General features: G+C 57.5%; 6 protein-coding genes across 6 annotated transcripts; 2 read left to right on the top strand and 4 right to left on the bottom strand.

Annotated features, from left to right (window-relative positions):
- Nucleotides 1-45: 45 nt before the first annotated feature.
- On the top strand, nt 46-5547 carry BDY17DRAFT_293416 (uncharacterized protein). The gene has a single exon (XM_033732983.1). The coding sequence runs from the start codon at nt 85-87 to the stop codon at nt 5425-5427; it is 5343 nt and encodes a 1780-aa protein (XP_033591919.1). The 5' UTR covers nt 46-84; the 3' UTR covers nt 5428-5547.
- BDY17DRAFT_293415 (S-adenosyl-L-methionine-dependent methyltransferase) lies at nt 5548-7118 on the bottom strand. The gene has a single exon (XM_033732982.1). It carries the CDS (start codon nt 7067-7069, stop codon nt 5567-5569), a length of 1503 nt encoding a protein of 500 aa, XP_033591918.1. The 5' UTR covers nt 7070-7118; the 3' UTR covers nt 5548-5566.
- A 190-nt stretch (nt 7119-7308) lies between these two features.
- Nucleotides 7309-8716, top strand: BDY17DRAFT_246982 (tryptophan synthase beta subunit-like PLP-dependent enzyme; the record flags this gene model as incomplete). The annotated part of the gene is made up of 2 exons (XM_033730774.1): nt 7309-7883; nt 7936-8716. The coding sequence occupies 2 exons, from the start codon at nt 7309-7311 to the stop codon at nt 8714-8716; spliced, it is 1356 nt and encodes a 451-aa protein (XP_033591917.1).
- A 971-nt stretch (nt 8717-9687) lies between these two features.
- Nucleotides 9688-10855, bottom strand: BDY17DRAFT_322198 (uncharacterized protein; the record flags this gene model as incomplete). Its single annotated transcript, XM_033736765.1, has 3 exons — nt 9688-9812; nt 9871-10346; nt 10416-10855. The coding sequence occupies 3 exons, from the start codon at nt 10853-10855 to the stop codon at nt 9688-9690; spliced, it is 1041 nt and encodes a 346-aa protein (XP_033591916.1).
- Nucleotides 10856-13233: 2378 nt separating this feature from the next.
- On the bottom strand, nt 13234-16240 carry BDY17DRAFT_293407 (kinase-like domain-containing protein). The gene has a single exon (XM_033732981.1). The coding sequence runs from the start codon at nt 15897-15899 to the stop codon at nt 13365-13367; it is 2535 nt and encodes an 844-aa protein (XP_033591915.1). The 5' UTR covers nt 15900-16240; the 3' UTR covers nt 13234-13364.
- A 401-nt stretch (nt 16241-16641) lies between these two features.
- BDY17DRAFT_293406 (uncharacterized protein) lies at nt 16642-20154 on the bottom strand. Its single transcript, XM_033732980.1, has one exon. The coding sequence runs from the start codon at nt 19925-19927 to the stop codon at nt 16763-16765; it is 3165 nt and encodes a 1054-aa protein (XP_033591914.1). The 5' UTR covers nt 19928-20154; the 3' UTR covers nt 16642-16762.
- Between the last annotated feature and the right edge of the window lie 379 nt (nt 20155-20533).

The raw sequence follows: 20533 nt of genomic DNA, 5'->3' as shown, positions 1-20533 counted from the left end.
ACGCGGGTAGAACTTCACAAAGTCGCGTCTTCCTCTCTAAAGTGCTTGTGCTTGCGCAAAGAATAACTCGGATCGGCATGGAGGATGGAACTGGACAACATGCAACTGGACCCGCGACTCTCCAGAGTCGAGGGTGTAGGAGACGTGTTCGACTGGTCCAACAACAATCCGGCACTGAAAGACCCAGAGGACGAGTTGGGATACAACCCGCAGATCAACAACAGCGGCTATGACGAGCAACTCAGAGACGACCGGCGGCGGAATAGGGCCAAGCTTCGGAACCGCTTTGAGCACATCTTCGACAAGTATGGCAGAGACTTTGACGGTGTTGCAGACGAGATTGATCTCAGCACCGGAGATATCGTCGTGGACAATGGCCATCTGAAGAACATGCGGCATGAGGCTGATGTGGGCGAACGAATCCAATCGGAAGCACAAGGGGCAGAGGAACAGGCTCCTGCTGGCAATGGGGAACCAGAAGACGCGGTGCAGAATGCGCAGCATACAATTGTTGAAGAGTCGGGCCGGGAATACGATGCAGACTCTGACGACGCAGAAAGCTCGTTCGAGGAAGCAGAAAGTGGTGCTTTCAGCAGTGCACACTCTCCTGCTGAGTCGGTGACATCACTGTTCGAGCCGGATGAGTCTGAAGCAGAGAACAACTTGGGCATCGCTTCTGCGAAACGCCGTAGCATATCAGCTGCGCTCCCACTTCCGGGCGTGCTGCCCCACCCTGATGATTCCGACACGACTTCAGACGATGACATGTCAGAAGCCGGTCCCAACGACATTCTGGAGCAAGTGCCAGGCCTCAAGGAGTCAATGCTGTCTTTGCAGTCAAGATACGAGGCGGGCGGTGCAGTGAGTCAGGATGACATCCAGGCTCTCGGCATGAGCATTGCAAAACAACTCGCAAGCTTCGTTTCTACCGGCATTCCTCGCGCTTCCAAGTTGAAACGCAAACCCCACAAAGCAACACCGCACGATTGGACCTACCCCGCGGCATCCAACGAGCCTCCAGCTAAGCGCCAACGACAGACTTTGAGTCCGTATCCCGACCTGGCTGATCCCTCGCCAAAGCAAAAGTCCATCTGGGCACTGGGAGGACATCCACGGAAGCAGATACGCAAACGCAAGGCTGAATATGAAGCGGAGAAGGCGTGCGCGGGAACACCAATCGACACTCCTCCGGTCATTGAGGATGACTCGTCTATGCCACTGCCGGTACTGGAGATCGATGCGCAGACTGGAGATGGCGAGAAGCGGAAGTGCACGCATTGTGCAACGTCTGATACTCGGCTATGGCGCAAAGGACCTCATGGTCATCTCTGCAATGGCTGCGGCATGTATCTATACCGATACGGTCTTTTGCGACCACTCGATGCGACGGGAGATGACGACACTAGCAGACCTCCGGATGAGACCGATGGTGAAATGGATCCCTTACTCCGCGACTGGCTAGATCACCATGATTCGACAAGCAAGAAAGACGACCCTAAGCCGCTCGGTGTCTCCAATACTAAGTTCCAGCTTGAGGAAGACGCCTTGCTCATCCGCCTCAAAGAGATTGAACAATTGTCCTGGGAGGGGATGGCGCAGTACTTTCAAGGGCGCTCCGCATACGCACTCCAATGTCGACACTCGAAGAAGTTGCAACGTCAAGCTCCAGAGGCAAGAGCATTACTTGTCAGCCAAGGCTATCGAGGCAAGCCAGATGCGGCGGGAGTCATCGTGTTCTCGTATACTACGGCACCTTTCAATGATCTGGAAGATGAGCTCCTTCTACAGCTACGAGATGAGCAAGGCTTGGCTTGGGAGGAAGTCGCCCGCTCGATGGAGGGACGGTCTCCATACATGCTGGAACGACGTTACCGCGAGCTTGCAATGCAAATCATCAGCGGCATGTCCACAACACCGAAGTTGCCAAACCGGCGAGCTGCTCTTCGCCCAGTTCCCAACCCAAAGAACCCCACTTACACGGAGGAGGAAGATGCTCTCATTGTGAAATACCGCGAAGCCGACAAGCTCCAGTGGAAAGAGATTGCAAAGGTGATGCAGGGAAGGAATTCCTTATCTTTGCAGAAACGTTATATCCGTGAGCTGTGTGGGCGCCATCCCGATAGCATCATGCCTGCGAGGAAAGCATACAACCACGAGGTCGACGGCATGAAGTACGGAAATATATCGAAGTATGGACGCACGTTTTCCGCGCCACCCGGCGCTACCAACGGGATTGATGGGATGTTAATCAGAGAGAAGCCCTTCCAAGATTGGGGCTTTGCTGATGGCACTGGAACGATTGTCCATAGTGTGGAAAATCCGGAGCCAGAGGCGATGCGATTCGACTCACTCTCCCGACCAACTCGAATGCCTGCGTATGATCCGACGATGCGGCATAGCATGCCTGTGTTGCCGGAGCGGAGCGCGTGGCTGGAGGAACCAACACCATCAAAGTCCTTTACGGCAGAAGAGGACGAGCTCATCGTCAAGCTTCGGGAGACAGAGGACCGCGCGTGGCCATTCATCGCAGAGCAGATGGTCTACTACACCATCCCAGAGATCACTGAGCGTTACTACTACCACTTGTTACCTCAAAGAGCCCGAAGGATTCAGGCTGCGATTCAGGGTTTTGGAGATGTTGGTTTCATTGAACCACTGGCCACCGCGTGGATGCGACGAAAGGTGCCAGAAGTCTCGCAGAACAAGAAGTGGACCACGCATGAAACGGACCTGCTCGTTATGCTGCGTGATCGTGGACAAACGTGGCGAGAGATCGCTGCGCAACTGCCCGGTCGCACAGCCCGGAGAGTGGAAGTGCATTATGTCACGTTGTTTGGAAAAGGAAAGAGTGCCGCCCAAGCAGCAAGTAAGATGCCTACGCCCGGGCAGTCGGCCTCATCCAGTACAGGACCGCTTCTTTCCCTTCCTGGTCAGATGGTTGGACAGTCGACGAAGAGCGGCCGGACTTACAAGCTACTGCTGCCGAAGCCTGATCCTCGACACGGAGCTGCAAATGAAGGGGTTGCGTTCAGCTCGCCTTCTCTGGCACCGCCAGTTCAACTCGCCACCGCTATACAGAATACTCGCGTACTAGCGACGCCACTTCAACTGCCACCACACCACACGGCCGGCTCACTTGCGCTGCCGTCCCTCGGTCCTGGCCATCTTGCAACCCTCTCACAAAAGTTTGCCCCTTTGCTGCCGCCTGTTGCGCCTGACGGAGCTATTGCGCCGTACATGGATGATCTTGCAGACCCTCCGGTGCCACGATATGATGCTCCTCGACAATTTGGAAAGGACGAGATCTTCACTTGCGAGAGCTCGAGACGTCTCGCAGATGATGATGCCGGACCAAAAAGCCCTGTACAGCTCGCTGATGCTACTGGCAACATTGACATCGAGACGGCTGGGTCTGAAAACTCCGGCCTTCATGTTCAAAACGACGCCTCGTTCGCCTTCTTACCCGATTTGCATGAAACGCCGATGCGAGTGGAACACACTGTGCTGTCTGCTGCAACCACTCCGGCGATCACTGGGGCCTATGATACACCTGCGAGGTATAATTCCACTGGCTATCCATATTTCGTCAATCCAGTGGCGATTCAACCCTTTGCATCAGTGGGCGGCTCTGCCAAGGAGCCCGAGGAGGCAGCCACGGCCCGTGAGCACTCCGTGTATGAAGTTGTCGACGAGGAAGTGGTGAAACCAAGCGGCAGAGCTTCCAAATCGACGAGGAAAAGGCCAGCAAAGCCCCCCACGACAGCAAAAACGAAGCTGCGGGCACGGGAGCCTAAGGTACCGCGCTCCAAGCCAGGTGCAAGTGTGCGAGCTCGCAAGGCATCAAGGCGACGAAGGGAGACGACCGTGGACGAAACGAGTGAGGACGATGACGGTGCAACAATAGTCTACGCCTCAACATCGGACGACGATGACGATGAGTTGTCAAAGGACGATGAGGAGTCGGTGTATGACTTCGTGGATCACGACGAATACAAAGACAACGAAACTCGCGCTGGCTCAATTCACCGTGATGAGATGTCAGGACCAGATTGTGAGGCTGCAAACAAACAGCTGGAGTACGAAGCGACCTTGGTGTTTGAGCTTGTCCAGGACCCCAAATCGACGGCGAAAGCTACCGCTGAAGATGACACGATGCCTCGAGATTCTATGGATCTTGAGCCAATCGATCGCTCTGGCGAGCAAGTCCCTATCGAAGGGGGTCAACATCCACCGGAAACCGCCAATCTCGCAACCAGCCCGTCAGAGAAGCCGCGCTACAACGCGGTGGAACTCGCGAAGATTGCCCTCGAATCCCGAGCCCCGGAGGCAATGACAACGTCGGAGGTCTACGACTACCTTGCAGCCAGGTTTGGATTCGAGCAGACGGCGGTGTGGAAGCACGGCATTCGCGCTGCTCTCAGTCGCCACTCGCAATTTGCCAAGGCGTCGGAGAAGCAGGGAAAGGGCTGGATTCTGACCGAATCGCGCGGTAAGAGGACGTCTCTTGGGACGAAGATAGAACTACCGCCCCTCCTTCCCTCCGGCCCTATCGTTGCAGAGGCCTCACCTGAGGGGAAGCCTCGTCGCCGCGGCCGAGCGTCGAAGTCGGATGCCAAGATCGCGGAGAACGTTACTGGCACAGAGATGGCAGCTACAACCACGACCTCCCCACCCGAAGGAGCGCCTCGTCGCCGCGGCCGGCCTGCGAAGTCTCGTGTTAGGGTGGCAGAAGAGATTACTGGGGAAGAGGCGGCTAGTGCGACCTCGGTGTCTGCCAATGTCGAGCCTGAAGGAGATGCTGATATTTTGATGGTGGATGTTCAGCAAGACGAACCGCCTCCACGCCGTGGTAAGCCGCGCAAGGCTCGTGCTAAGGTAGCGAAGAAGGCAGCGGGCAAAGAGGCGGCATCCGCAACAGCGGTATCTGCCAACGTCGACGCAGAGGGAGACGTCGACACATCAATGGAAGATGCTGAGCAAGAGCAATCATTGGTGCCGACCATTCAGAAGGCTGTCAGTGGCAATGAGCAGGCCGAGCGCAGCCCAGACTCGAACCCCAGGGCCATAAGACAGCTGGAGGGGAATGACAAGGATCCACTACAGGATCATACTGGAGCCCCCACTCGACCACTGCTATCTAATGGCATCACAGCGCAGAGTCCTGAAGTATCAGCCTCCAGCTCGCCGGCGTTCACCAAGCGACAATCACCGCGCGTAGTCTACAGACATGTCACCACCACGCCGGCTTCCGACAATAGTGCGTTACTCAAACGCGTGCACAAGCGTCGAAGTGCTCCTTTCGCTACGCCTGCCCCTGCCGGAGAGAAGATGGGGTCTCGTGCAAGCAGCGTCGCTCTTGATGGTCGGAGGCGAGTGGTATACACGCCTGCGAGGGAAGTGGGAGATTCTGAAGATGAGTTGGCATGAAGAAGACGGGCAGCTTTAAAGCATGGGCTTGTTGCAGAGTTTGAGGTTGGAATCGAGATGCGACGATACTCTAAAGAACATACAGCACATGCGACACCGATGTGTACAAGTCTAATTGAGTCTATCAAGCTGGCCCAGCCTACACCGTCACCATGACGCTCGCGTTCTTGTACCAATCCAACAGCGCATTCTCTCCACTCCGCATCTGTGTGTCCTCCATGTACGCCCAGCGACGGAAGAAGTCCTCCTGCGTCATCACCCTCGTCAGCCGCCCAGTGATGGCACGATACATGTCCTCCATCACGCCAAAGTCAGTAGGGAACAAGATGTCGAAGAAGCCCTGGTGCACTAGCGGAGTGGTGACGGGGATGGTGCGGCGATTGAAGCGCGTCTGTACCACTGGAGAGTTGAATCCAGGCGTGGCATCCGGCAGCGTGTGGAAGTCAGAGGTGACGAGACGATGTGCGGGGAAACGGGTGCCAAGGATGGAGAAGAACTGCATGAGGCGCGTAGGGATGTATTCCGGCAGGGTCAGGTTCGGGGCGAAGGGCAGGCTGTGGCGGAGGGAGCGCCAGAGCTTGCTCGAGCTTCGCAGAGGATGGGCATAGTTGCGATCTTGGCAGGCCGCGTCGCGCACGCGCAGGAAGCGCGCGGCCACGGGATCCACGGAGCGGGTGTAGAACTCGTAGAAATCCCCTTCGGCGTCGATGAGGACGGAGCCTTGCATGGGGGTCGAAGTGGCGGGGTCGTAGCGCATGATGTCGTGCGCGAAGTTGTCGAAGACCTCGAGGGCCAAGAAGAAGCACGGGGTGGAGACGTAGGTGTTCCAGTCGAAGATGGACTTGTTAATGATTTCCACCTTGCCCGCGTGGCCCCTGCTTGCGGCGGTGGCGGCGAGGTTCCGGGCTTGCAGCTGCGCCAGGGCCGACGACACTTCAATGATGCAGTATTTGGTTCGCGCGTACACCTCGGAATCGGTGTGGCGGATGTAGTCGAGGATGTTGAGCATTAGCGTGCCATTGCCCGCGCCGAGCTCGTAGATGACGAGGTCGTGGTAGGGGTAGAGGCTCAGCTTGTAGTTGGCGACCATGTATCGTGCAATGGCTTCACCGTAGTATGGCTTGAAGAGCTCGGTGGGTGTGTGCCACAACTGACGCGCCTCGTCGTACGCATCTTCGTCGAGCTTGTCCTCGAACTCGGCGTAGCGCTGGCTCAGCTGGCGATAGAAGTCCGGCTCGTCTTTGATGGAGGGAAAGTCGAAGGGGTGCTCGTTGGAGAAGATGGTGACGTGCTTGCTGAAGTAGCCGTAGTTGGGATTGTACAGGCTGTCCTCGATGAAGTCTCGCATGAGCATCTTGACCCGCCGCGGCCGCTCTCTGCGCGATCGCAGGCTGTCGGAGGTGACGAAGGGGTATTTCTTGAATTCCTCCGCCTTGTCGGCGGGGAAGAAGGAGGTACGCTGCTGCCATGAGCTCTCTAGCGTCGTCTTCGTCGGCGGTGCTTGGTGGTGTGGTCGCGCTCTCGTGGTTTTGCGGCGGCATTGTCGCACCGCGGTGAGCAGGCGGGGCTTGACAGCATGGCTGCGACAGAAGTGATGCGAGGCCAACTGGCGAAAGAGCCGATTGACGGCAGGAGAGTCCATGCAATGCCGCGGCCACGATGCGCGTCTCCCTTCTTCTCCTCCACGCAAGGGCAGTTGCTGCAGTGTGGTCTGGCGTGAGGAGCTGCACAGCACTTTTGGCGTGCACGGACCACCTTCCTTTTTCGGCCAGCTGGACAGCGATCAACGACCACGACGACCTCACTTCATCCGCCGATCATCGACTCCATGCTAACGAGGAAGTGGTGAGAGGGTGAGAAGATGTCACTCGTCGCTCGCTGATGGCCTTCTTCACCGACCTATGGCACCGCATCTGGAACACCACTCTGGACCACAGGAACAAGCTGACGACAACGGGTGGCTTCCTCATTGGCATCATCGTCACCTTGGGCTTCAAGGACTTCTATCCCGATCTCGAGGCATCCTTCCGCCAACGTCTACGCAGTCTGCGAGGTCTCAGCGTCCCTCAGATACTCCCTGGTCAGGCTGATTACGTCCGACTCGAAGACCACACCAAGCAGACGTCGTCTTCTTTGCATCCCGATGCTCTCGACTCCAGGCGAAGTTGGCAGGATGCCATTCCAGAGGGCATCGAGGGCTTGATTGGCAATACGCCTCTGATCAAGCTCAAAGCTTTGAGTGAGGCTACCGGGTGCGAGATCCTCGGCAAGGCAGAGTATCTCAATGGCGCCGGCAACTCGCCCAAAGACCGAGTGGCGCTGTCCATGATCAACCTGGCCGAAGAAGAAGGCTTGATCAAGCCGAACCGCGGAGACACCATCTATGAGGGCACTGTCGGCTCTACTGGCATTTCCCTCGCCGCCGTGTGTCGCGCCAGAGGCTATCAAGCGTACATGTATGTATTCACAACCCTCTCACCGCAGCCTGCATGTTCTGATCGACATCAGCTGCATGCCCAATGACCAAGCGTCCGAAAAGTCCGAACTCCTCCTCCGACTGGGTGCAACAGTCGAGCGAGTCAAGCCGGCATCGATCGTGGATCAAGCCCAATTCGTCAACATGGCGCGAAAGCGCGCTCGCGAACATACAGAGAATCCCAACAAACCCGGCAAAGGCTTTTTCGCAGATCAGTTCGAGAACAGTGCCAACTACATCGCACATCAAACCAGCACGGGCCCCGAAATCTATCAGCAGACTGGTGGCCAGCTCGATGCCTTCGTTGCCGGCGCAGGCACAGGCGGCACCATCTCCGGCGTGGCACTCGCTTTGAAGCCTCAGCTCCCCAACGTCAAGATCGTGCTCGCGGATCCGCAAGGCTCAGGCCTCTACAACAAGGTCAAATACGGCGTACTATTCAGTCCCACCGAGGCGGAAGGCACCCGCCGCCGGCATCAAGTCGACAGTATCGTCGAAGGCATCGGCATCAATCGCTTGACGGCCAACTTCAGCGCAGGCATGGAGCTCATCGACGACGCGGTGAAGGTCAGCGATGTGCAGGCGATGAAGATGGCGAGGTGGCTAGTGGAGAACGAAGGCCTGTTCCTAGGCGCGAGCAGTGCGGTCAATTGCGTTGCTGCGGCGGAGCTGGCGAAGCGCATGGAGCCGGGATCGAGGATTGTCACCATCCTCTGCGATCCGGGCTCGAGGCATTTGAGCCGGTTTTGGAAGGCGGCGGGCGAGTTGAAGCCGGAGGAGTGTACGTTTGAGGGGATCCTGGGACGGGATTGACGGGTTCGCTGGATGTATCACCGACATACTCGATCTACAATCGCGCAAGAACAGCCTACGCAACTAGTCATCTCTTCGTAAACTTCACAAAGGCATGAAAGAGCCCGCCTCTTCCTTCCAGCAACAGACAAGGCTGGCAAACGACGAGACAGGAAGCTACACCACGCTGCTCCCTCACATCGTGGCACGGCACGGCACGGCAAGCACAACACACGATGCAACTTTGAAGCCTCAGGCCGGGAAGATGTGACGCCTGCGTGACCCAAACTTCGCCCAGCCGTGTCCAATCGCACGCACATACACCGCCCCCACCGACATCAGCATTCCGTCATCGGCGCGACGTCGTTGGCTCGATGCTGGCCCCGCCAAGACCCGCAACCCTGGATCGGCGCGCCTCTTGCGTATTTGGGAAGGGATGTGGAGGAGTGAGCAAGAGTTGGTCAAGCTCTTTTATCAACGTCACGCGGTAATAAGGTATTGGAACACATCATGACGGCGGGTTAGTAGCACGAAGTGCCAGGGTCAATCCTGAATCGTGATGACGATAATGATGGCGCTGACGGTGGGGATTGTGGTCGGATGACGCTGGGAAATCCTATCCCTCACGAGAGGGGAGCCGGACGATGGAATGAGGAGCAGTAGGTAGGATTGTAAGTCCGCATTTGCACGGTATTGTTATGATACATACATACTGGCGTATTGTAGAAGAGGCGCTCCAGGTGCGACTGTCCACGGTTCGGCCTTGCCATCACCCTGCCCACTCAGTAAAATGTCCCGTCCGATAACGCCTTGCGCCTCTGGTAGGGCGCCCAAAATCTGCTCTTTTCCTTCCGAGCTGGGGGTATCAAAGATCAACTGAAGCGATTGACAAGGAGATCATCTCCTTCCATCTCATGCAACGTAGTCGCTTAGAGTCGTTGCGTGTTGTTGTTCAACAAAATGAAGACCGCGCCTCGAGATTGGCGCGCAATCTACTCATCGTCGTCGTCGGGAGACGGGTGATCTCCGCCTTCGCCTTTATGCACTTTGCGATGCCTTCGGAGGTTGGAAACCACGGAAAAGTGGCGTCCACAGCCCTCGACCTCACAGGCAAATGCTATTGTGCTTGTTAGTCTTTGCAATGAAACTAGCCATTTCAGTGATAGAGAACTTACGCTTTTCTCCAGTATGACTATACATATGCGTCTGCAGCGAACTGGGCCGTGTAAAGCGCTTGTCACAAATCTTGCACTTGTGCTTCTTTTGCGAGCTCGACGACACCTTCGAGTTGAACTGGCCCATCATGGACTGTGGCGCGGGCGGGAGGTTGGCTCCGACGAGTCCATTGGGTCGAGGTAGTGTTCGCGGGTTGGGGATGTCAATCGACTCGCTGGCAGAGCTGTAGTCACCGGCCGAGGCCTCGCTCATGGAGCTGTTGTAGTAGGACGGATATGTGCTGGCCGAAGAGATTGATGAGCCGGACGAATGCGCAGAGGGGAAACCGTAAGAGTCCATGGAGCTGCGGCTGGAGCTCGAGTGGCCGTAGATGTTTCGTGGCGTGATCTCGGAGTGGGCCATAGCGACCATCCCTCTGCTGGCATCGAGGGCGTCGTGGAAGTTCTGGCGCTCTGCGTCAGATGCGGAGGCGAGCCTGTGGGTTCAATGTTAGTGCATGGACGTCGGCGGCACGCGAGCAGGGCATGCTGAGAGGTGGACTAACGGGTGTGATGGGCGACGATCCGCCTGGTAACCGTAGGGAGCCGAAGAGTACTGCGGTGCAGCAATGGGCGCATACGCGCTTGCTGATGGAGCGGGTGCACTGGTGTAGCCCATGCCGTACGATCGCGACGGATCTTGCGACGTTTGTAAGCCGTGGCGCTCGTAGAGATCTGCGTCCATGGATGCAATACCTGTTGCCATTGAGGGCGCCGGGAGGGGGGCACCCGTGTACGCGGCCGAAACGTTGGAGGTCGGCGCGGCATAGCGGTGCGAGTCTGCAGCGACCGATGTCGCCGGCATCGCGGTCGCGTACATGTGGCCCTGAGTGGTAGCGGGCGCCGACACCCACGGGTTGGTGAAGTGTGGCGAGGGCTGATATCGCATGGGATCGTAGCCCATGTTGAATTGCGATTGTTGGCGAGAGTCGACGGCCATAGCCATGGTGTAGCAAAGGGTGGGAAGAGAGGAGCTTCTGAGGGAGAGCTTCAGAGAGGATGATCACCGTTTCAGAGTGAGATGAGCTCCAGATTAAACGTGGAGATTTTCAGGATTGACGGGATCAGCGTGCTTAAGTGCTCCAGGACGTGGAGTATGGGAGCAGCCGTGTGTGACAGTAGCCTGCAGATGCCGATCGACTGATTGCGCAGGAGAGGCCGAGGGCGATCAATGATCAATGGGTGGAGCCTATCGCGGCTAAGCCTGGGAGGAAACCGGGTACCGTGTCGTGGTGCTGAATCGTTCACACGCCGGCTGGGTGACCTCGGTGACGGAGAGGGCGCAGAAGCGGTGCTGGAAAGGCGCAGGGTCTCGTGGGGATGTGGTAGAAGAAGCGTGGCGATGGACCGATGGGGAATGGATTTGCAGTGACAGTCGCAGCAATTCGTGGGTGAGCAACGTGGATGGAGGAGAATCAGTGCAATGGTGGAGAAGGGAGTGAAGATCCTACACCGACTCGGAGATGGGGGGGGCACGTTTTCTAATATGGCTCTGGTTCGTGGACGCAATCGCGTTGCACGCCGAGATGCGGTCACGAATGATGAAGGCGGAGAAACAGCCGAGCTACGTCAGTGGGAAAAAGGGTGGTCCCCCGAAGCCACGATCGAGTTGCGCGCTGCAGGGCAGCATCCTTGCAGAGATTGGAGGGTGATGAGTGGCCGGCGCGCCTTTCACCGCGGCAGGGTTGTGTGTGGGGAGCAGCGCCCGGGCGAATAGTCGTCGCCGATCCAGGAGATGGCGTCGGGCAACACCCTGACCCCGTTCTGCTCCCTCAGCCATTTGGGCGTGATTTGGCGCGGGTGGAGCACCGGTGGCGTCCGGGAATGCGGTGGGGGAGTCTGTCTCACCCGGCGCGGCTTGGATGTTGTTTCCCTTCGCCTACGAGCCTATCACAGCCGGACGATGTGGTATGGCTCCACCCATCAACGATGTCGAAATCACTCCACGCACAACACCGTCGATTGGCTCTGACCCTGAACGAGCGCCTTGCCCGAGGGAACGCTTGCCCTCTACGAACAAAGTCTTCCAGCTCGGCAACCGAGAATGGCAGGCGCCCACCCCGCGTTAGATTGCCCGGTCAAACAGATCACGATCCGACGGGCTTGGAGCGCGTCGATGTTTCGCTTTGAGCATCGATAGCGCGCCGTTGGCATCGGCAGTATAGTGGCGAACGGTTACGTGAACTGCACTCCTGCGTGCTTCCACATACATGCAGCCCACCAGCGCGCTGAGACCTGACTGTCCAATTGATTGCGGTTCAGCTGATGCACTCAAATGCGACGCGATCATAGCAGCTTGAGCCCGAATGAAGGCCTACAGTGATGGTATCTGAGACGGGTGAGGGCTCCATCGGTGCAACGACTGTAACGGTTGCAATGAGTGCGCCAAGACATACCCGGGGCAGCTTCACCGACCTTCACCGGGGCAATTGGCGCAGCTCGAAGAGACTGCCGCCCGTGATACATACAGGGTGAGTGGAGAAGGGCAGCACAGCCTCGGAACAACGAGTGGCATCTCAGTGAAGAGACGACCCGCCTCGCTACACCGCACCGGTGCTGTGCGAACCAGGAAGTCCCTCCGCCGCCGCGCCGCCACCCACATCCCGGCGCCCGCAAAGCCTTTTGCGCAAAAGAGTGGAGTGCGGGCACCTGCTGGATTTGCTGGAGATTGCCCGCGGCGCTGATCCGGCCTTCCGGCTGGGCGGGGCACCGAAAAATCAAAGCAAGCCACTCCCAACTGGCGCGGCTGCTAACGGAGGTATGCTTACGCCCTAGCCGAAAGTATGGGGAGTTTAATTGATGCCGTTGGCGTAATAAAGTGGGTGTCTGGCGCCCGCCACACAGCAGTCGCTGCAAGCCACTATACTCCACCCGGAAGGTGTGTCTTCCGCGTCGTTCGCGCGACGCCGCTTTCATCGAGCGAAATCCCATCGTATCGCATCGGTGCGCTGGGCAATAATTGGCGACGGGATCGCAAGTACTGTCTGGGAAACCGCGGCGGCGGCGGTGGCGGAGGGAAGTGAGGTGAGAAGAAACACGAGCCAGCGAAGATCACGAGATTTAAGCATTTGCCTGGTGGGCGATCTTCGAAGATCCTTGTGTCTCGGTCGTCGTGATGTGCAAACAACCAAAACGCCGCTCGTCGCTCAATTGCCCAAAGCAGCGTGACAGACGGGGCCAACGCCGACGGGGCCTCAGAGATTGGCGACTAGATATCCTGCATGCGTGTGTGCAAGTCGCCATCCAGTACTGTACTGCTCGCGCTGGTCACTAGAGTGCCGCTCGAGCAAATAATAACAAAGTCCGTGCCAAGCCTGACAAGAACACTGCTTTACTGGATTTTTTTGATACTTGCTACCAAACCTATGGGAAAGCAACATCACCAAGCTATGCTGTGCCCGTGCTATGCACTCCTATCCCATTCCATGCCCTGGTCTGCCTGTTGACGCCCCGCCTCAATCCTGCGCCTCAGCCAACTGAATAATCAGCCTGGACGCAACGTCCAGGAAAGGATACGGACTCGACACATCCTTCTCCTCTTCCGCACGCCCCTGCCCGATCAACTCATTCCCGTCCTCATCCTCTGTGCCATCCCCGTCCTTGTGCCCCGGAGGCGCATCATCGGCAAGCTGTGTGCCATTCGCATCCTCGCTGTCCGTCACCACCCTCGCAAAACGTCGTGCCAGCCGTTCGTAGCCCGCGCACTTAAAGTCCACGAGATAAAAGTCCTTCTCGATGCTGTAGAGCTGAATCGTCACGTAGACCCACACGCTGTGCTGCTGCGCACGTGTCAGGCTGGTGGTGGAGTGCGACGCATTCGGCCCCAGATCGACACCCGCCACGCTATCCGTGCTGCCGGTCCGGCTGTTAGAACCCGACCCGCTTCTTCGTGCGCTGTCGATCAGGTCGACACGTGAGCTGTTGGTGGATGAAGGGTGTGCCACGCCCGGTGGAAACATGCCATCCTTCTTGAAACGTGCGTAGATGACCCAGGGGTCTTCAGGAAGGGCATAGCCGTAATCGTTCCAGCGGCCGTACCGCTCTCGTCCCCGTTTGCGGTCGCCGTCGTTATTCCCCTCCCTCTCCGCTCGTCGCCTCCGTCGCTCCTCTTGGTCTGAGTGAGTGGCGTATTCGGGATCGGTGCCCGGGTCCGGGTCGGAATCGCTGTACTCCGGACTCTGACTACCTGCTCGCTGCCTCTCAGGACTGCCCTCGGCACTGCCCGCACCCGGCTCTCGCGGTTTAGGAACCTCCCACTCAGCGCCCATCTTTTGCAGGGCCTTGTACAACGCAAGCATAGCCTCCGTGGGGGTGTTCCTGCTCCGGATCCCGAACTGCCATTTCTGCGGCTTCGACTTCTTCTTAACTTCCTTCTCCGGCAGAGCAGTCATGGGCTCTGGCTTGTCGCTTTGCCGATGCATATTCGTGGAGCTCCGACTGTGCGGCCTGAGGTGTCGCGCAAGAGCGTCTTGTTCTTCCTTGGTGCGTGGACGTCCATCTGTCGGCGGCTCCTCGGCTCTCTCCCCCTTTGAACTGCCGATTTGACCTTTCATGTAAGCGACGTGGTAGTCAGGCATGGAGGAAGGGAGCACGGCAATGGTGGACGTGGGCGAGCGAGCCTCGAGAATTGAGGAAGAGCCGGTGGAGCCGTGGCGCTGATCGAAGCCAGACAGTGGAGAGGGTTGCGGCCGCTGGGAGTGGGATTGAGGGGACATTGGAGTGCTGCTGAACGTCGGCGGGGATTGGGCCATGAACTCCGGTTGGTCTGCGGCCAGGGATGGATTGGTCTTCATCAACTGGTTCTCGCGAACGATGAGATAGGCATCCTTGATCGCGCTCGGCTCATCTTTCGCCAGTGCTTCTTGGACGTCGTCCGGTGCATAGCCCATCGTCTTTCCGAGTTTGCCGACGACACTCTGATGCAACTTCTCCTGCACTACTACCGGTTTGCCCTTTGCTAGATCTCGAGGATCAATAGCTTTGTTGGGATCGATCCCGGTCTCGATGAACTCTTCCACCGGCGGTGTCAGATATTCTGGCAAGTCCTTCGTGAACCATGGATCCTGCCGTATCTCTTGAATGGTGATTCTCTGCATCGGGTTGACTTGCAGCATCTTCCTAATCAGCCGCACAGCACCAGAGGAGAGGTAGCTCGGGACGTTGTAGTTGCCCTGCGCGATCTTCTTGAACAGGGCGGGGATGTAGTCATCATCGAAGGGGAGTCGGCCGACCAGCAAGACGTAAAGAATGACGCCGCAACTCCACACGTCTACTTCTGGCCCGGCGTATAGCTTCCCACTGATAACCTCGGGAGCAGCGTAGTTCGGACTGCCACAGCTGGTTTTGAGAAAGTTGCCGTCCGTCATGATGTTACTCAACCCAAAGTCCGCAATCTTGACATTCAGCTGCTCGTCCAGCAGCAGATTCTCCGGCTTGAGGTCGCGATGCACGATCTTGTGCCGGTGACAGTACTCCACGGCGCAGACGATCTGCTGGAAGAATTTGCGGGCCTTGTCCTCGGCCATCTTTCCGTGCTGCACAATGTAGTCAAACAGCTCACCGCCGGCGTACTCGAGCACCATCACGATCTCGTTCGGCATTGTTATGACCGTGTAGAGCTTGATGATGTGCGGATGGCGCAGGAGCTGTAGGTACTGAATTTCTCTCTCGACCCGGCCGGCCATGTCCCTGGTGACGAGCTTGCGGCGGGATATGATCTTGAGCGCGACCTTTTGCCCGGTGGACTGATGGATGGCGAGCTTCACCTTGCCGAAGGAGCCTTCACCCAAGGTCTTGACGACGTTGTACTGGCCCAGTCTCTCCATGTTTTTTGATTGGCGTGGTGGACGACCGATGGGGGCGGAAGGGTGCGGCGGACGCGAGCCATGGACCTCGCCATTCGAGCCACGATCCTCTCTTGAGCCGCGGCGGGCGTGGGATGAGGAAATGGACAGTGCCAGCTCTTCATCGTCGATCGCGGATGAATTCATACTGCGTGCTCTTGAAGCCGGCAAGCCGGCTCAATTTGGAACGGCGGAGTGCTTGTCGCGAACTTCCCCGAAACGCGATATACGGAGGGGTGAAGGATTGATGGTAGAGGTGCGCTCCTCGCGTGCTTGCGGAATTACGTAGTTGAACTGAATTCAACTCATCGTGTCAGCAGGCCGTTGTCGTGAGCGAGTGGACTTGTGTTCAATAGTGCATGTGGGAGCAGGGGGTGCAGAGGGTGTCGTGTGCGTGTGAGTGCGTGTCGTGGTGGGTTGGAGAGGGAGGGGCGACTTCGGCGGGGAGCAGGCAGGTCGCCGTTTGCCAACTGACGTCTGACTCGAGTCTTGGCGTTCGTGCATACACTCGACCCCACTCCTCACGATACTCCATGCCCTACGCCCTGTACATCTGCAAATAATGAGGATACATGACACCGATACCTGATTGGGTTGGGATTTATGACCTATCTTCTTCTGACGCCATTCATTGAGCGAACAGCCTTTTCCGATCCCGGCGTCGCTTGCAGCTAATCACAGCGACCACACATCAACGAGTGAGCATCACATCTGGGGGTTGCACCAATGGTCACCACACGCTCCACAGCATTCTTCCTCTCAACAATTTCCGGGCACATCAATCGCACGGTATCTGGGAAGGCCACGTGACCCGATGTCTGTGGACGGGAGTGAGCACGTGAGGAGCGTCATGATTTCGGTCACGTGTTAATTCCAACAAGATACGACATCTTAATCCATACACACTGTGCAATCCGACCCCGGCCTCGTCCATACCTGTACCTTCCAACACCATGCTTTTAACGCTGCAAATTTTGATAACCATGATTCGTGAGAGACTCTCACCCACGCTACTGGGACCCTCCACTGTCCTTGCGCCGTTTAGCCTCGTGCGCCTCTTCTTCATTATCCGCAGCCGCTCGCTTGATACCACCAGCATTTGCCCCGCCGTTCTGTAACGGCGTAGTTAACGCAGCTTGCGCCGTCGCAGGGGTAGCTTGCGCCGTAGCAAGTGCAGATTGTGTTGTCTGCGCCGCCACAGCCTGTGGGATGGCGGACGTAGTCTGTGACTGTCCCGGCGCCATCGCCTGTGCCGTGACAGTTGTAGCTTGCGGGGGTGCAGCTGACTCGGCCACGGATGGCCCAGCGGGTCCAACTTGGGCCGTCATAGAGTCGCCTGCCTGCGCCGGTTGCGGCGGTGTCTGCCTCCATGGATCCGGAATGAGAATGTCCGGCTTGTGCCTGCGGAAGATCTCCGCCAGGCCACCAAAGGCAATTAGTGCATCTCTCCCGCACGCCTGCAACGTCGTCCGCTTGGCCGGAGCCACGACTCCGTAGCTGTGACAGTCCGATAAGTACTCGGTAATGGCAGACAAGATCTTTCCCTGTCGCTCTATCTCCTGCGGATGGGCACCGGGAAACGAGGCAAGGTGGCGCTTGTTGAAATCCAGGATTTCTTGGACCAAGGTGTTGTAGGGGGTTGGCGTGGATTGGGCCGGCTGGCTGCCGTTCGCATGCTGTTGAGCGTACGCAGGAGATTGGCTGTTCGCGTAGTGCACCTGTGATGCCGACCCCCCTGGCTGGTAGTAATGCTGAGGATGCTGGCCGTGCTGATGCGGATAAGGCGGATAGTAGGAGCCAGCTGGTCCGGCTTGTGATCCGGGGCCCATTTGGCCGTTGGGTTGCTGCTGTCCATACACGTTGCCGTACGGTGCTGCGCCACCATGATGCGCAAACTGCCCACTGGGTCCCGCTCGCGGCGGCGTCCCTCTCCGCTTCTTTTCCTTGTCCAGCGGAATGTCATGGTCAATCGTCCAGAGTTTGCCCTTCCCGCTCCTACCCACGTCTGTGAATCGCGGGCTTTGCAGTAAGTTGTGCCTCACGCTACTCTGCCAGCCCATCGTGCTCTGTCTGTACTTGTAGTAAGGGTACTTCTTCATGATGAGCTCGTATATCTCTTGAAGGTCGGCTTGTCCGGACGGATGTTCGTTGAGGATCTGGTCGATGATGTGGACGTAGGTGTAGTCGGGCTTTTTGAGCTCTTCCGGCGTGCACTCTGCCTCTGGCTTGACGGGAGAGATGGCGCGCATGCGCTTGGGCTTCGCGCTCGGTGATGTAGCCTTTTTGTTCTCGCCCGTCATACCCTCCTCGGTGCGAGGTCTGCTGGTCGCTGCCGATCCGTCGCCTGCAGCATCAACTTCAATGCTCGCCATAATCTGCTGACCCGGTTCCAGCTGCCCATTCGCCTCCATTTTGGCTTGCATCTCCTTGAACTTGGACTCTCGTCGGACAATGTCCACCAACACCTTGAAGGGAGGTGGCTCTTCGCCCTTCTTCTCGTACTCTTTCCTCTTCTTGTTGGCCAATTGAGTGTCGCGCTTGGAGACATTTCCTTCCTTGGGCGGGCGACCTGGACCTTTTCGCTTCTCCGGTAACTCCTCCATGGGAATACCTTCGAGTACGGAGCCAGGTTTGATGAAAGGCACTTCGGCAGGAGAAGCCTTCTTGTCTTCCGCAGGAGTCGTTGCTTCCTCCTTGAGTTTCTTCTCTGCTTCGACTTTTCGGGTTGCCTCTGGGGAGGGTTCCGCAACTGACTTGCCCTTTGTCTGCTGCTTCGGCTTTGGTGATTTGTCCGATGGCTTGTCTTTGGTGCTCTTCGCCGGCTTCTTACCACCAGTCTTTGTTGAAAGTTTGAGTTTGGGCAGTTTGCGTCCAGCTTTCCGCCGGGAGACGACAGCGTCATCGTCCTTCTCTGCGTCATCATCGTCCTCGTCTTCCGAGCTACCGACGAGCATGGCGTTGGAGAGGCGTCTAACCGGGCTCGTACTCACTCTCGCAAGCTCATCGCCGTCGCTATCGCCATCGCTCAAGTCTGCTTCGCTGTACTGAGAAAATGTGCCCAGTGACAGTGGCGAGTGCCTGCTAGGATTGTCAGGCAACTTGAAGGTCATGGAGATGGTTGCGATCATGATCTCATCATCATGGTGTAGCGGGACGATTGCATTCTTCTCGACAAGCACATCGTTGATGAAAGCGCGGTTGCCGGCGACTGTCAGTTCCCAAGTCTGAAGTTCGAAGTTGTAGCGGAAAATGAGATGCTCTTTGGAGATTTTGCCAATGTCCTCGGCCACCTGGGTATGGATTGGAATAAAAGCGACCGTTCTAGTCGCTGGCTCGCGCGATGGATCGAGCGGGTCGGATGTGGTCCCGGCGTGCAGATTTGCGGGAGCGATGGAATTGGTGGAAGAGGACTTGGAGAAATGTGAGATTCGCCGGCGGGCTTTCGGCCGGTGAGATGCTGCTTCATCCTCGGAGACGGAAGGATACCAGACAGGCCCGCCATGCTCACTGAAGTTACTAGGCGGCGCTGGGCGTCCTTCCAGGGAGTGGCTCGATTCCGACGCGTCGAATTGCTGATCGCCATCGCCGGGTTGTGATGGTTGGCTTGGTTCTTTTCGGTAGGTGTCCAGCTCCGCGCGAGCCCGAAGCTCAGACTTCTTCCTCCGTCTCATTTGCTCGAAGCGCTCCATGTTGCGGCCGAGCACTACGTCGGTGGTTGTGATGAAAAAGTCGCCGTCGGTGAAGACCAGCTTGGCATAAGCTTTCGCATTGTCTAAATCCACCTCTTCGTCTTCATGCCGGACGGCAGTAGTCAATGCTTCGCCGTCCGTTGATGTGATTGGGCCAACCCCATTCGTAAGCAGGTCTTTGCCATGCGGAGTCGGAAGAGGCATGGCTGCTTCGTCGACGGCGGCAAATGGTGATTCGTCTTGTTGTTTCTGGAAAGCGAGACCGTTCAGAACACGAGCAGCGGCATCGTCTGACTCGTGGTGATTGGGTGTGAAGAGTTGATCATGCTCTGCCGAGGGGTCGGAAAGCAATGCCGTTGCCGTTGCCGTTGCCATTGCCATGGGATCGGTGGTCATCTGGTCGAAGTGCTCGTTGGTATATGGATTTTGCGGCAATGGCGGCGCGAGGTGGACAGTCGCGCCCGCTCCGCTGCTGCTGCTTGCCATCTCTTGCTGTTGGAGCGGACTGTCTTCATTGCGGTTTCCCTGCGCCGGGGATGTTGTCGAGGGTGCGGCCGGCAAGGGCGGGAGGCAGGAGGAGGGGTCGGGAGGGTTACAACAGACACACGAGTATTCAGGGTCTCCGGTTCGCGGACACTTGTCTCCGAGTTGGTCCTGCCAGCGCGCAGTTCTTCGATGCGCCGCTGTCACAGAAAAGTTAGTCGGTGAAGTCTGGAGGCAAGCAGGAGCGACAGCCAATCGCAGCGCGAGACAGAAGTCGTGGAGGAGACTTGATGAAGCAAGCGCGGCACGGGCATCGCGTAGCCTCCTCTCTCCATTCAACGGCCGCCCATCGCACCCACCCTCTCCCCGGGTAGATACATGTGACGGCCAAGGAGATTGTTGGCGCTGCTTCAATTGCTGATCGTCGAGCTGCTGAGCTCATGATCTCGCTCTTGATCGTGCAAGTCGCCGCTTAATGCTCGCAACACTCCACGACGTGAACGCCAGACTTTCTCTCGCACGTCGACGGCCCGCCGATAGGGGACAATCTCATCCTGGACTCACCTAGAGCAGGATAATTGACATCCCATCTTTTATGAACCGGCGGCG

Source organism: Neohortaea acidophila (assembly GCF_010093505.1).
Source record: "Neohortaea acidophila strain CBS 113389 unplaced genomic scaffold BDY17scaffold_3, whole genome shotgun sequence".
Taxonomy (NCBI): Eukaryota; Fungi; Ascomycota; class Dothideomycetes; order Mycosphaerellales; family Teratosphaeriaceae; genus Neohortaea; species Neohortaea acidophila.
The sequence above is the reverse complement of the archived record's forward strand: the minus strand, read 5'-3'. Positions and strand labels throughout refer to the sequence as shown.

Excerpts from the sequence above, each read along its gene's own strand:
- BDY17DRAFT_293407 (XM_033732981.1), bottom strand. The coding sequence starts at position 15,899 with ATGAATTCATCCGCGATCGACGATGAAGAGCTGGCACTGTCCATTTCC.
- BDY17DRAFT_293416 (XM_033732983.1), top strand. The coding sequence starts at position 85 with ATGGAACTGGACAACATGCAACTGGACCCGCGACTCTCCAGAGTCGAG.
- BDY17DRAFT_293415 (XM_033732982.1), bottom strand. The coding sequence starts at position 7,069 with ATGGACTCTCCTGCCGTCAATCGGCTCTTTCGCCAGTTGGCCTCGCAT.
- BDY17DRAFT_293406 (XM_033732980.1), bottom strand. The coding sequence starts at position 19,927 with ATGGCAAGCAGCAGCAGCGGAGCGGGCGCGACTGTCCACCTCGCGCCG.